The sequence below is a fragment of the Hippichthys cyanospilos genome, chromosome 11 (assembly GCF_059441005.1).
Source record: "Hippichthys cyanospilos isolate Australia breed blue-spotted pipefish chromosome 11, RoL_Hcya_1.0, whole genome shotgun sequence".
NCBI lineage: Eukaryota > Metazoa > Chordata > Actinopteri > Syngnathiformes > Syngnathidae > Hippichthys > Hippichthys cyanospilos.
In genome coordinates this window covers 18,346,307-18,362,480 of record NC_142379.1, presented here as the reverse complement: position 1 = coordinate 18,362,480, position 16,174 = coordinate 18,346,307, and the positions used below count along the sequence as shown (strand labels likewise).

General features: G+C 38.5%; 1 protein-coding gene across 1 annotated transcript; it reads right to left on the bottom strand.

Moving 5' to 3' along the window:
• Positions 1-128: 128 nt before the first annotated feature.
• LOC148416246 (BICD family-like cargo adapter 1) lies at positions 129-15,748 on the bottom strand. Its single transcript, XM_088427653.1, has 9 exons — positions 15,079-15,748; positions 13,902-14,117; positions 9,501-9,620; positions 8,773-8,919; positions 6,860-7,030; positions 5,625-5,783; positions 4,244-4,356; positions 2,465-2,585; positions 129-1,225 (listed from the first exon to the last, which is right to left on the bottom strand). The coding sequence occupies exons 1-9, from the start codon at positions 15,322-15,324 to the stop codon at positions 1,016-1,018; spliced, it is 1,503 nt and encodes a 500-aa protein (XP_088283779.1). The 5' UTR covers positions 15,325-15,748; the 3' UTR covers positions 129-1,015.
• Between the last annotated feature and the right edge of the window lie 426 nt (positions 15,749-16,174).

Sequence of the window (16,174 nt, the reverse complement as noted above, 5' to 3'; positions counted from 1 at the left end):
GAGAGCAACATTGTTGTCAAAGCAGATCGACTGCCAAAATACATATGGTAATGAAAACTCTGGTACAAACGTTAAGTGATGAGAGTACAGATAAAACTCAAAAGTGATGACAGAATAATGAACCAGTGTTCAATTTGCAATTCACCTGTTTATTGTTTCAAGAGATATTATTAGAAAAGTAAACAAGCAGCTACATTGCCTTTCATCCATTTGTAGCAACAACAATGTTCACAATGAACGTAGGAAAGAAACGTTTACAGATAATGTGGCAGACAATAATGCTGCATAGTGCGCCACGCAGGCTGGGCTGGAAGATGGCGCTTGTCAAGTGAGGTGGCCAGACTCGGTGCTGGGATGTGCAATTTAAATACGTCCCCTAGAGGCTGTGAGCGGTACATGGGATTACGTCAGCACAATTTGATGGGAGAAATACAATACAGTCCTACAACTACAGTACTAATAATGATGACAGAAAGACAAAACACTCGCCGCAAAATTTACTCCCCTCTCATGCCCACTGGAACACACTGGAAAGGTTTATTATATATGACAATGAAAATGATTCTAAATGTAGTCACATTTTCAATTACACATTGCCATACTGGAAGATGTAATGATTATTATAAACCAAGAAAATTGACTTCTTGAATGTATTGAATAGCTTTAGAGATATGCCTCCAAAAATGGTGCCAAAATAAAAAAAAACTTTTTCTGTAACTCGGCAAACTAAGAGGTGTAGACAATGTAACTGGTACATCTGACGTGGTAAGTTTTTAATTAACAGCGAAGTCCCAGCTGCCTCAATGAAATAAGTCTTATAAAACAACAATGAAAAAACAAATGAAATCATTATTATTTCAAGAATAATAAACAATATTTACAGTCCTTTGCAAAAACGGTGAAAAAAATATTCCAGGTTCGGTCACGGTAAATGAAGCTTCACTTTAAATAAACTTTGTTGTTCATTTGATGACAAACATTTGTGATCACAAATGTCTTTGTGGTTGCTTTTAATTTATTTGTTATATGATGCCCCTTTGCCTCGTCTTAACCAGTCCCGCCACGGGGCCTGGGCCTTGTCCTGATTAGATTCCACACTCCAAGGAAATGCTGTCCTGTTGGTCTTGCGGAAGAATGACATTCCTTGTGTGGTGATTTTCTTTTGTGGCTGCTCTGACTGCTGCTGTGACCTCAGCTGCTGGTTGATGACGATCTGGATGTCGTCCTAAGCAAACGCAAAGACAAATTGAAATGGACATTACCAGTGGTGCGTACTACAGATTTGTGAACAAAAATTGATGTGTATTATAAACAAAGGGAGAAGCCATTCAACCCTGGTATGAGTTTGGGATTTTTCTCCACACTAAGTCATTTTTTCAACAACGTATTTGTTCTTCTGTGAATAGTGCATAACTCATGTACATTTTTGTTTAGATTCCATTTCTTTTTTTAAATGAAAATTGCTAATGCTTTCAATGTCAAGCATGTACAATATTAGAAATAAATAAGTAAGAGACAATGTAGTTGTATTGTATGGTATGATATCATTTACATGCACAGCAAAGCACACAAAACTTGGAAAAGAAAACTAATGTTTGGCTATGGCTACATTGTGATAGTTGGTCACTGTATCTATACTCTCAGGCTTCAAAACGTGAATCTGCAGAATAGAGGCTGACATATCTTATTGTATAATTTACCGGTGATATAATTTATGTGTGTTCAACTGGCAAAAACAATGAGCCTGAATGTGCCAGGGTGTAGCAAGAGAGATTTTACAACTGTCCTGTTTAAAAGGTGAGCATAAGCTTAATGTAATAGTTGTCTTCAGAAAAGACAAGTGTGAAATGAAATGACTGAATTTTAAATTACTACATCATAAATTGCATTTTTTTTTAAATTGGTCATCATAATGAAAAACGTTTTATGTAAAGTGCTTAAGCCAGGTGATGGATTAAATTCAACAGATGATACTGTTCACCTTTGACTGCTGCATGATCATTTTTTTTAGGAGTGTGATGATCTCATATATTTATATAAAACATACGCCAGTTTATATCGAGTTTGACAGGTTTCTTGACTGGATCTTCTGTACAAAGCCGAGCTACAAGACCAAGGAAGGTGAAATGTGAAAACTGGACCACAAAATGGGAATGTAATTTAAAAAAAGCACACACACATTACTGTAACCTTTTCATCAGATCCATATTTACACAGTATAATGTACGTGCAGTTTGTTGAAGGAGAATTACAAGTACAGATGGTACAACAGTGCCGTGCTTCCCCATCAGTATTTTGGCACTGCCAGTCATCCAGGCTGAAAACTAAAAACAAGTGCATATTCTGCAAATGCAAGTGACTCCAAAAGACCTTTTCACTGTGACAAATTGTCAAAATCTATAACTCTTTTCAGTGTAAACAGAACCCAGAAGAACCCACATGGGAACAGAAATGAAGACTTTACCTGCCAGGCCTCCAGCTCCTGCGAAAGCTCCAGTTTACGTTGAATAGCATCTAATAATTGGTTGTTGAGGCACATCATTTCATTTTTACTTCGGACCAACTCTGCCTCCATCAGTGTTTTCCTACAACAAATGAGTATGGAAAATAATTTAGCATTACATTTCATTCAATATTACTTGGACGTTCTTCAAGCACTACCACTTCTAAATGAACAGATTAGAGAAGGATTGTGAAACCAGTCAATCGCGGTTGACTTTGTACCGGGCCACGATCAACAATAACGGCACACCCGGAAACCCTGCCTCCGGGTCCCGGTGTCAGGTTTCCCACTGGGTCAACAGTGATTTATTTTCTCTCAAACTCTTGAGATCCACCTGTCCCATCTGATTCAAATGATCAGGGCATCAGCAAGCTCAGCAAAAGCCTGATGATGATCGTGATCATTTCAATCAGGTGTGCTAGGGAAAGAAATCTGGAAAACATGTTGGACAGCGGGCCTCGGGGAACGAGTTTGGACACCCCTGCTGTATATAGTATCTGTGTGCTTTAGGACAAAATGTTGGATCATTCCATGTCATCGCACACACTTTCTCTACGGACACCTCTTCAAACACTTTCCAATCTATTCATGACCATCATGCTTAACAAATAAAATGTAGAGCAGGTATTATGTCATGTACGAAGGGTTAAAATACATGTAATAATGTGCATTACATTGATATTATCCTGACTTTGAATCAGTACTTGTTTTTACCTTCATCAACAAGAAAGAACAACAGCTAAACGAGACTTTTTCTAGACTTTTCAGAAACGATCCCAAAACAGTGCAATATTTAAAAGGTATAATTCATCGTGAAGGAGTCGAATAATCAATGTTTTCATTGGCTTGAAATGTTGATGAAAGATGACTGTTAATGTAAAAAGGTCATTCCTGTCATCATGTGGCCACATGGCCAACAAGGGGTCTGAATTAGCAGGTCTGAAAGGGTTATTTTGGCCGGTAGCCATATTGAAAGTACTCTGGTGCCCCGATCAAAGGCCCGGGTGACTTGAAACTTCCTAAATACATACTTGACAAGTAGGATGAGAAATCATTTAAAACCCCACCAACACATTTTTTTCACAATATGGATCCCCATAATGTCAAACAAATGTTTTGTATGATGATCATAACTCAGAAAATAATAATCCAAATAAATAATAATAATCCAAATAAGGTCCCAAATTTAGCGTGGCAATGCCTAGATGCCAAAAGTGGGTGTGGCAGCCAAATTTTGAGGGCCCAAAACTCAAAAAACGTTTGAGCTAAGATGCTCAAACACAGGGTTCTTTCCTTTGAAATAAGAAACTAAAGGAATAGCCACCACGCAATTCGAGGTTCTGGGGATTTCTGTGAATTCAAATGGGATGAACCTGTTCTGACTTATTTTTTACCTGTAATCGTGGAGGGCTTAAAATAAAATAAAATAAAAAGTGTAAGTGTAAGTAGGGAGAGTATTTTTTTCCTGCAAATTATTTAAAGCAGTTACATACAATCAGTTTTATAGTGATTGCAAAGTCCTCGCAAATTCCACAATTTCTTAAGAGGGTTGTCCGATGACAATAAATCAAGATTGTTGCATGTTAACAGCAGATTACAGAATTGACTTGCATCACATAGGATAAAAAGACCTTAATTTTGAATAAGTAATGTAGTACTTTTGGGGCTTTTTAAGGATCAGTGAACACACATTACAAATATGATAGCTGGTTGTAAGATTTAGCAGAAAGGATGACTGACTTGGCAATGGCTTCATCTCGGTCTCTGATGGCCTGTTGGGCAACTTCGGCCTGCTGCTTGACACTTTGCAGTTTCTGCCTCATTGCAGCATTTTCCTGCTGCAGCTGCAAGTTCTGGGAGGGGAAAAACAGTTTACATCTTTATTTAATTCCATTTTAATCTCAATGTTTACACTAAAAATACTGCACTACGAGAGCATTAATGACTTGAGTTATACAAGTGAATCCATTGAAAAAGGACTTTCAGAGTTAGTAATCTGTTTTATTGATGTCAGAAATTTTGTTTGAAATTGTTCTTTTTTATATGAATAATTTTAATCACGTCATAACTGTCACAGAACTCCGCTTGATAAAAGAAAGATAAAGCCTTTTTAAAGAATTCCATTTTTATGTAAATCGTACAGTTGCACTGCATGGTTATGACGCAGAGAACGACTGAAATGAGAGCACCCAGATGAGACCTCTCATAAAGACCCACTTGGGTCACAACCCTCCCCAGCAGCACTGTGTCACCTGATATCTTAAACCATACACTGCACTCAAATTCCCACATGGATCCCGTGCCCAGGCAACAAAGCATGATGCAGCTCCTGGAGCATTACAGGAAGAACAAAACGATCAAATGGCAGGAACGCATTTGTTCCAAACTGCCGCTCAGAAGAGATGCTGACGTTTTTAGTATATTTGTATACTTTTCATGGCAGACAATGGGCCGAGAAGACATAATGAGTTACAGGGATAAATTGTTACTGTCACGTAGTATAAGCACACTGGCATTCAGGAAAGGCTTAGAAAAGCATTTTACTTATCTGTTGTAATGATTAGCCAATTCATATAATAAACAGGACAAAGATACACGTAGTGTAATGTCTTATTACATAAGACTTCAGTATTTTTAGTGACAAGAAAGTTGCTGGGTTGCTTATTGCTTGTTCAAGCACACGTCCAAGGGCTGACGGAGACAAGTTAAGTTGTCTTTTCCTTTTGATAGTGCGTCAAAGTCCGCCGGAAAAATGATCCAATCTGCCTCGTTGTTGACAACAAAGAGGCAATAAGGCACCGCTTGATGAAAGTGCATTTTTTGACATTCTGTGCAAACACTCTAAAACGGATGCATACAATATCAAATTACAGGTATATACAGTATAATCATTTTAAGCCTTGTAACTGTAATTATAGTAATTATTTCATATTCAAATTAATGTTGGTCTGTTTGGTCTGTTTTGAGTTATGCGGTTATAAATCGACCCCCCTTAACATGGGGCGTCCAAATAAGGAAAAAAAAACTCAACTTGTGCTCAGATAAATATGGTACACCTTTTCTGGAGATTCCACCATACCACAGCAGCAAAGAAAGAAACAAATGTTATAGTTCCTGTCACCTGTGCTCCGGAATCTTGCGTCAGACTTTGGGCCACTGTCTTCAGTTGATGCAAAACCCCCTTGAGGTTCTCCTCTGGATCTGTAGCCGTGCAACATGTTGCACTGTTTTGGGCTAGTGGCAGCAGTGACTGAAGTATCAAACTGATTTCTTCTGTTAGCTGCATTGAAAAGGAGAAAAGGCAGATTATGTTGATCGTTAACTTCAAAGCATGTAGCAGGTATACCTCGTAAATCAGAAAACTGCAGACGACTTCATTTACTTCAGTAGTTCAATTCAATTCAAAATGTGTTTATATACAGAAGTAATAAAACATGCATGTGGTACATAAAGTGAAATTTTTGTTGCAGAAAAAAAACAACAACTCTGAAATGTGTAACAAAGCAATTACCGATAGGTAGAAACCTAGAAAATACAGTATATGTACGGTAAGTTCCATTCTGTTGAATGATATCGTCTAAACATAATTGTATAAAATGGCTTTTTGCTGAGATTATATTTTTTCAATACATTTTCATAAAGTAATCTCTTTTGCCAGATGATTGTGTGTATTTGCAAATATTGAAAACAATCTTCAGAGACCTGACATTCATTCCCATGTATTTAGTCATTATTTTTTAAAATATTTATTTAATATCTAGTGTATGGGTACTTTGTATCGGTATAGGTGAATATTTTTTTAATAATTATTTTTGTAAATATTTTTAAATATAAGGGTGCCTGAAAATAGCCAAGACAGAATTAGATAAAAAAAAAGGCTTTTATGAATCTGACTGAGGGGGGAAAATAAATAAATAAATAAATAAACAGATGATTATTAAAAATAATAGCTGGTTGTAGCCCAAATACTTGTCAAGTTATAAGGTGGCAAACGTTTTGCATGTACATGTGCTGGAGCATCAGAGCAACAAGTGAAAATACCAACAACGCAGCTGATAAACAAAAAAACTATTGAACAGCTCATACTATTAGTAGGCCTGACTGATTATGATTGTAGGGTTTGATGATCTCCCTAGTCATTTTCTCTTATTTTTCAAAGACATTAAATGTATTTTAAATTAATTGGTTACTTTATTTAGTAATGCATGAGAGGAAAATTACATCATAACGCTTTATCAGGTCAACGTACCTTGGTCTTTGAAGCACATTAGAGCATAAACAGATAAGTTTTGCACAGTACAACAGTACAGTATTTAGGATGTCTCAGAATATTGACAGACATAAAAAGAGTGGTACCTCTTCTTTACTAACTCCTAGGTCAGCCGTGTCCAACTCAGAAAGTAGGGACGCATCGCCAAAGCTCTTGGATTCTTGCAGGGACACCTGTTCTTCAAGCTCCTCCACCTGCTCTTGAAGCTGGTGCGAGCGACATCTTGCCACCTCCAGCTCCTGTAAAGCTTCAGCAAGCTGAAGGAAGAAAAAAAAAAAAAAACACAAGCGAGAGATCAAAATATTGGCCAGCATGTCAAAATCCTGAAAAGTAAGGATATACTCCAGGCAGCTGTTGTTTGTTGTTTGTTAGATTACGGGAAAGCAAAACTGAAAGTGTAAGATTGTAAACAACAGCAACTCCAACTCCTTTAAAACAGGAATTCTCAAACGTTTTTGGAAAGCAAGTTTTTCAAGGACCCGCAAATGTTTGCGGAAACGAAACAAAAAAAATAATTTCAGACAAGCATAAGTGCCTTTATTAGTCACCAACATATTCAAATTGACAACAAATATATTTGTTACTTTTCAGCCAAACTGAAGTTTACAAAATAAATATTGCAAATTGCATGCTTCCTCATCACAAATTGAGTCATTTTTCCCCCAACAGTTTGCTGCCAAATATTTAGTGGCTAAATAATCAAGCTCGCCAAGTATTGGTATCTGGCCTTATAGATGGTATTATCACAATGGCCATTTTGAAAGAGTTTCATGATAACAACTAAAAATGACAAGTTACAAATATAGAACATTAATTTCATGAAACATTAAGGAAAATGCTATAAAAAGGAAGGTTTTTCTACTTTTGGGGAGGAGGTAGATTTCGTGTATGAAAAGTACTAATGTAACTAGGTAACTACTCAATAGTTTAGTGCTCGTACGTCTATCGGTCTGAAAAAAGTGGTATCAAACATTTCTAAATACGATAGCCTGGTTAACATAACAGCTTTGAATGTACAGAGTGTGGTGTGCAGCCCACCCAGCAAAAAACAACACATACCACACAAATAAATTGGCTTCATGAATATTCCTTCCAAACGAGATATCTCGCAAAAGCATGAGATTAAACATGAGTAAACAAACATGGTGGATGAAGAGGAGACATGACAATAGTTATTTGGTCTGACAAAAGCGAAAAAAAAGGCATTGGTCAATAAAGAAAGAGACCGCGCCAGCCCGGATTTTCTGTTGCTGTGCAAAAACTATCTCGATTCGGGATTCCTTATTGAGCTTCCTCGCCTTGTCACTTCACACTCATTGGCTGCAGGTCACTGTCAACCGGCTGTGTGCTCATTTGTCATCGGAGCACACCATATACGGTGAGAAGTTGGGCTAAAACAATCCGACATGTTGAATATCGCCGATATGAGGTGAGAGTGGTGCAAACATCCTTCCAAGCGGTCAAGATCAGCCTGAGGACACCACACACGGCAGGAAGATCCATTAAGATTATCTTTGGAAACTTTAGGAGAATCGGAGCATTGGAAGAGAGGAATTGGGGCTGAAATCTGGCTAATTATCCAGCCGTGTGATCCGGGCTTTAGATTGATGGTGATAGATTTCTGGAGCCACAACTTTTTCAACTCGTGAGTGTGAGAAATCCGGACATGCCAGATTCCTACATCCACTTAACATAAAACTTGATGAGCGTGTGTTATTCAGACCTGCAGGTGAAAGTTGCAGCAAATAGAAAACAAGTAAATCCTGTAATCAATGTTAAGTAACGATTTTCAAAATTCCAGGAAAGTCTCAGCAACCCTGAGTTTAAATTGCTTTTGTTACTGGAATGTGCTCGATGGGAATTTTATTAGGATGTAATAACTTTTATTAAACACATCTTGGTAAAGTGGTGTGTCTACTTCTCGTATATTTCATTTGCATGTGTGTCTTCAGTCAGTCACTAGCAAAGACTAATGTGTGTGTGATGTGTGGGTGCCTACCCGTTGGTTATTCTCATGGTTGAGTTGTTCTTGCATTGTCAGACGTGCGTTCAAAGAGGCTAAGTTGGCTCTCAGCTCTGCGTTCTCCTGACAAACATGCTCCAAACGCTCCTCCAATGCCTTCTCCCTCTGCGTGAGGCGCAACACCTGGACTCACACAGAACTACAACTTGTAACGTGCTCTATAAGGGATGGGGAGCTCCTTAAAACCGTCAAGTTTGACTTGGGACACATATTGAATGATATATGAGATCATACAAAAACAATAATAATGATGATGGGTAATGTACGCATACTTCCTGTTAACCTCACTACGCCATATATAAATGATTTCTCTCGAAGTCTTCGTGTGCCAAACTAAACAAAAAAAGAGATGGAGACCTTGCATTTTGTGAACCGCTCGACCGCAATTTCCCCAGGTCTACTGTCCCTCGTTCTAACTAGAAGAACTTTCTGAGTGAACAGAACCCCAGTAAATGATATTTATTGTGATCAAGATAACAAGGCAAGTAGGTAATTATAATATAGGAATGAAATCCAACACCCTCTATTTCACTTCACTACTTTAATTTGAACAATAACTAGAGTATGTTTATGAGTGAGTTTAACTTGTTACAGTGCTTTTTGAAAAATATTCATTGATGCACAGCATGTGCCAAAGAAACTTTACTAGACCCAACTACAGTTTATGTTTAAACAAATTTGGTCTCATATATGTTAATGTTTACCTGCTCTCTCATGGCGCTGATCACCTCCTCATCCTGAGGTCTGTTGTGGTTTGTAGGTTTTTCCATGTCTCGTTTAAGCGTCTGCAGCTCACTGGACAAGACCCTCTCCACTTCCATTGCCTGGAAACGGTACATAGTACTTACTGTAAACACCATGTGTAGGTTTTTTTTTTAACTTATAGATGGCAACATAAAGGAGGGGATACATAATACAAACATAAAATGGAATGTGTTGACTTTAGACCTAAAATCTGCCCGGGGCATGAAGTTTAATAGAATTGAGACCACAATCTCCAAACTAAAAACAGCTGTAGCTAGTATGTCTATCTGTGTGTGAGCTTCTCAATCTTATTTCGGGTTTATGGGAGCTTTGAGACAGGAGGTCTCAGGTCAAGCCCTGTTATTGATCATTTATCCACCTTTTTTCTATCTAAAGACAATGTTAAGTAACAATATGGTGTACTATTCCGTTGTTTCCATTTATTGTTTTTCTCCTTTGAAATGTGAGGACAATGTGTGTTGGGGTATTCTGTGACCGGCTCCTTGAAGTATAATATGATGTACAGTACATGGAGGTAGTACCAGTCCAAAAAGTATACATATATACATACATATATATATTTTTTCCCTACTCATAGGAGATTGTGTTGTGGAATCCAAGCATGCAAACAATAGAGGCCTCATGATTTTGGCCTCTCTTCAACACTCCCATCATGTCTGGGACCTTACTCAGCAGTTTGGAGGGTCGCTGTCAGGTCCCATCATGGCCAAATAATACAAAATGAAAAGTGTGCCATGTGCCAGATGGAGCAGAGGACTTCTTGGTAAAAATGATATCATCAAGCAATATTGGACAACAATGTGTCAGAGAGTTCAAATGGTGTACATCAAGAGGCTAAAGGGGACAGCTTGAGTGTACGTGTCTGGAAGCGTGTAAACAGGAAGTGAGGCAGGCGCGAGGGTGCATACAGCACATAATGAACAAGAGCAAAACCTAGCTGCTTGCAGACGGACAATGAAGAAGAGAAGCCCAATTCCTGCAGATGCCTTAATTACCGGCTGGTTTCATCAACACAGACCCCTATCACAATAGAGGCAGCGACCCGCCAAGAAAAAAAGCAGGAACGAAAATGGAAGGAGAATGCTCCATTTGTTAGAAACACAAAGACTGAGATAATATCCCCTCACATGGAACCTGGGGCCCCCCAGCCAACCCCAAAAGCTACAGTATAGGGTAGATGCCAAGCAAAGCTACAGAAAAGTCCCTCATAAAAAGAATGGCTTTCCCTTGGGAAGATGGGACTATTTGCGCTTTAGATCCACCTAAAAAAGCAAATGAAAGTTTTATACCTTTCCAATACTGTATATGTCTGTTATTGTATTTCCCTTTCTGCGATGCTTGCTTGCAAAGAGATTACTGTACTCCACTGACAATTTCCTCTGAGAAGAGAAATCCAAAGTGAAGGATTTTTTCCCATTAACAGCTTGTGAAACTAGAGTCTCAGATTGGATGCCAATATTTTACAGATTCAGCTATTACACAGCCCAGACTTGTAGACTTATCGCCATGATGTCAAACTGATGTTAAGCAGTAAAGTCCACCCAGGGTAGGAAAACATGGGAAGTAGTCAATAAATAGTTACATTTGAACAACACTGTCCATATTTGACTGCCCATTGACTATCGATGTGTGTGTGTTTGTATATCTATGTAGCACATCAACATCAATGATTAAAAAATGCCCTGTCAACTTAACAATCAAGTGTTCTAGAAACTGCTGCATTGTACATTTAGTAATGTAACAATAAAAGTTAATAATTCGTAAGGGTAATATGAAACACAATTGGCCATTCATGGTTTATCAGCAAACTTCAAATGTAACATAAGTGTTAATAACACACAGTATTAGTTTGTAGTTTTCTGTGTTGTTAGTTCTTTTGCAAAGTGCCCAAACATTCAACATTAAGCAAATGATTCACATTAAAAAAAAAAAAAAAAAAAAAAAAAAAAATATATATATATATATATATATATATATATATATATATATATATATATATATATATATATATATATATATATATATATATATATATATATATATATATTTATCTACATCATCCAACATAAAGCTTTTGTTTACACGGTCTCAATGTTTGCAATCTAGGTTACACTAATACACTTATACAGAAACCTACAAATACCTGCAAAATCTATACAATCAATTTCCAAGGTGGAGATCATTTAAAGAGCGTGCAATGACATGTACAGTCCAATATCAACTCTATGACAGATTCTCATAACTGGGAGAACGGTGAACAATCATATCTAACTGCATATTTCTGAACACTTGAGCGACTATCTAAACAGTCACTGCTGCACTGGTGACATTGTTTTCATACAAACATTTCCTCAATGTTATAGCAAAGCTTTCCTGTTCACATCGGTTTGCTGCTCCCTCTACATAAGCAAAACAAATCCACTCAAGTGGTCCACACACGCAAAAAAAAGTCTTCTTCTGAACAAAATGCAAAAAGTTTGGAAATTGGTCTTTGGCAGATTACTATATTTGTGTATTATTGTGTATAGGAGAGTTGAGTAACCTCAACTCAAATAAACACTTATGGAAAAGCTTTTGTGTGCTTCTGTGTGACAGTGACCAAATCAACAACACTGAAAACTCTGACAACGACTGAATATAAAATTCCAAAATGCCTGGTTTATGCTGTTAATACAAACTAGAGGTGCCCCACTGTACACGCAAAACTACGACTGTACTCACCAAATGCCTAGCACCTTCCACCAGGTCAACACCGGGTAAAGAGATTTCATTAGTTCCTCCTCACACTTTCTCAATCCTATAACTTTTACAACACAGCACAAGCCAAACAAAGCAGTTACTCCAGCTCTTTCGCCTTCAAAAGCCTTTTTTTAAGATCTAAATTGGCTTTTTCCTGCACTTTCAGAGTTTCTGGTATCCAGAGTAGGCTCTAAAATTGAACGACATCACAATCTGTTATTCTGTGGACCTTGACACAGAATTGGGGAGTGTTATTCTGGATTCATTTTTAACCAAGCAAGAACTAAATACTTGACTAGCTGCTCTTCGTCTCCGGCACAAGGAACTAATCTGTAAACATGAGTTCCCAACATTTCTACACATGAAATACACAAGAATAATTTTACACTTACTTCCTAGGATCATAAAGCCCAATCAGCTTCATATATCAGGTGATAAGAAGTCCTTAAATTACGTCACTGCTACGATTAACTTTGCACTAAACACTACCTCCTTAGCATCTAACAATGTTTGACTGATCACAAATGAATCACCTGAATACTGCCACATACATTTTTCCATTAAGACGTGAAAAACAAGGTTGCTAAGGACAAACATTGTGTTCCAAAATAAGCTACACTGTGATACGGTATCATGTAGTACTGCAAAACACACACACACACACACACACACACACACATACACACACACACACACACACACACACACACACATTTTTCTGTATATAAAAATTCAGGTCAGCAATCTATTTGTCAATCTTCACATTTTCAATTGTCACTTGGTCTGTAAAGTTATCAAAGTATTTTTTTCCTCATTACCTTACCAAAAGAAGTGAGTATTTCATCAGCCTTTTTTTTTGTCTTATTTTATGTGTAATTTACATCACACCGCTTTCAAGTGGTTTTGGGCTAAAGTGGAACAGACTCAATATGACACCAATCACATGAATGTATAAATCAACTTTGTGAGCTCTGATACTTTAGGATATACTTTGGGATATATTTCTTTTAAATCATAGAATTTAGGAATGCGCAAAATCTCTGCCTCAAGTAATATAAACACAGAAAGCATTTCGCTTTGGTGTATGATTGCGCCATTCTAGGGCACAATAAAACAATCATTGCCAAGAAATATTTAAATCTCAATCAACTTGAATAATTTATTTAAGCAGATGAGCTATGACAAGTTGAAATACACCCAGAAACACATCGGTTATAGTCCAAATTCTCTTGATAACATTACTCTGCTCATGACAGCATTGGCATTAAAAAAAAAAGCTTCCTTGTATCCCACTAAAACAGTGGTAGTTTAATTGGTCTTTACTGTTTGAATGAAAACACACATTGCTTTATGATGAGAGCACAAAAAAAAAGTCTGTTCCCCTGAGCCTTGTGTGTCATAAAGAACACAGTGTCCATGTATGAGGTGGACTGGGTCAATTGCTTGACTTATCTGCTTTGGAGCTATGTCTGTTGTTACTTGATTACCTTGTGGGCCTTTCAATACATAGAAGTAAACTATTCTGACACACAGCCTGACCTGTGTGTGTGTGTGTGTGTGTGTGTGTGTGGGGGGGGGGGGGGGGGGGGGGTGGAACTCACTGTGTTGAGCTTCTCTTTCAGTTGCTGCGTGTTTTCACTGTAATCCATTTGAGCACGTGTCTTATCCAACTCAGCCTGGCACAAGGCCTGAGTGAGCTGCTGCACCTGAGCACTCAACTCCCTTGCATCCCTCTCCAGGTAGCCCACCTGACTCTCCCACTGAGACTGGCAGTTGTTCAGCTTCAAGCGTAGCTCATGATTGCTCTGTTCCAGCTCCTATGTGAAGGATTGGGAGTTGGGAAGGGGTACACAAACACCACATGAAGGATAAACATCTTCAAGTGTTTTTTTTTTTTAAATTAAATTCAGGGAAAAAAAACACTGATTCAATGCTGAGGAGCTAGGTTCATTCTGGTAAAGAAATCAATTTTGCACATTGCTACACCAATAGTGTCTGCATCAAAAGAAGTTCTGAAATATTATCCACTCACAGTAAAAACATCACTAGTCTAATAGTATTTGATTAAAATGAAAACTACAGTATTCAATCTTGATCAAACTTTGTTTCAACATATTAAGGGTTTGCCAAATATCACTCAGGAGGACAGTGTTGAAGTTGCAATAAAATGTTCCTCATTTTCAGTTATTTTTGTCCCTCTTGTCTAGCTCAAGTAGAAACACTGCACAACTACATACATATACAGCACCTGAGCACCCACTTTTGAGATACGAGAAGTCAGAAGGCATGCTAGCTATCCGATCTCAAATTGTACTTGGACATGTACAATCGTGACGGATTCAGCGGTCCCCAAAGTAACATAGTACGCTTGCCATCCATTCATCGAGCAGCTAACCCTCACTATTTGATATTTTAAGAGTTGTACAGTTAAATTTGTAACTGTGCAGAAATGGCAAACGATTTTTGATTGATTGCCTCGATGCCTTAAACAATGCTATATTCGATTGTATATTGAACGCGTTATTTCAGATTTTGTCACATTTTAGGTAAACGTGAAACATTTGGTACGAGTCAGAATAAAATAATAAATCCATCAAATCTGCGGAATCACGTGAAGGAAAATGGCACTGATCAGTGATTTTCCACACATAGAAATCCAGTTTAGAAAAGAGCACACACTGTACGTACTTGTAAATCCCGTCTGCTGCCCAAATTAAGCGCTCCAATTAGACAAAGCCCCACAAACAGACCTCGTCTTTGACTTTTGAAAAGTCTTACCTCCACCTTATCCACGTACTTCTCATGTAGTTTGTCGCTCTGCTCTTTGAGTTGACGGTTTTCCAGGAGCAACGCGTTTCCCAGCTGGGCAGCCAAAATAACTTCTTCCTCCTTTTGTTTCAAAGCGGCCACAAGCTGACCGGGGTCTTGGTAATCGACTATTTCCTCCTCGCCGTAGTCGATGAAGAAGTCCTCCTCCAGGCCCATTTGCTTGGCTGAGAAGCCCCACTCGCACGGCCGGTTCATGACTCCTTATCCCTCACTTCAAAGTAGTGTAAAGTATATAAGCGAACGCAGCACGCGAATGGCAATAACGTTGCGTGATCCATGACACCTGACTGACAGTAGTCTAGTACTTATGTGGGGCGGGGAGGGCGTGGGGGGCACCGTTGTCATCTGCAGCTGACTGTTTGCGCAGGGCGTCGGCTTGTATCACCTGGCAACCGTTTGCGTTCTTTTAATTAAGATTCCTTTTTAATTGCTCTCCGCGATTTGATCTATTATTGTGCTTGGGTGCTTTTTGCGCCAATAATAATGATGATCTTATCAACGATAACGGGATAGCACAGTGAAAAAGCGGTTAGCACGTCTGTCACTAGATTGAAAGCACGGGGGTTCAAATGATGATCAAGGCTGCCAAGTAGAGGAGAGCGTCTGCTGGTATTGTGAGGCTTGCTGCTTAGGGTCAGAGGTCGACCCCCAGAGGGCAATATCAAAGGAATAAAAGCATCGCATCCTGACGCACGGCAAGCTTTGTTGTCTGTGGGACTAAAGCACCAGCACATATGGCGGTGAGGTCCCAGCAGGGAGTTGGTACACGCACACAAGTGCATCATGGCTCCTTATGCTTCCATTGTCTTGAGTTGCGTCTGAAGCGTGCAGGAAGGCCTGAGCTGATATTCAAACCTCCTTGACATAAGGAAAATAGTGCTAAGCATCCAGAATTGCTTATAATAACATAATATATAACGTAATGCACAGGTCAACACACTGTAATGCCAAGAAAAGTAAATTGTATTTTGCTGTTACTACATCAGAACCCCCCCCCCCCCCCCCCCCATGGCTAAATTTTTGAGATACTGTGTTCAATTTAAAT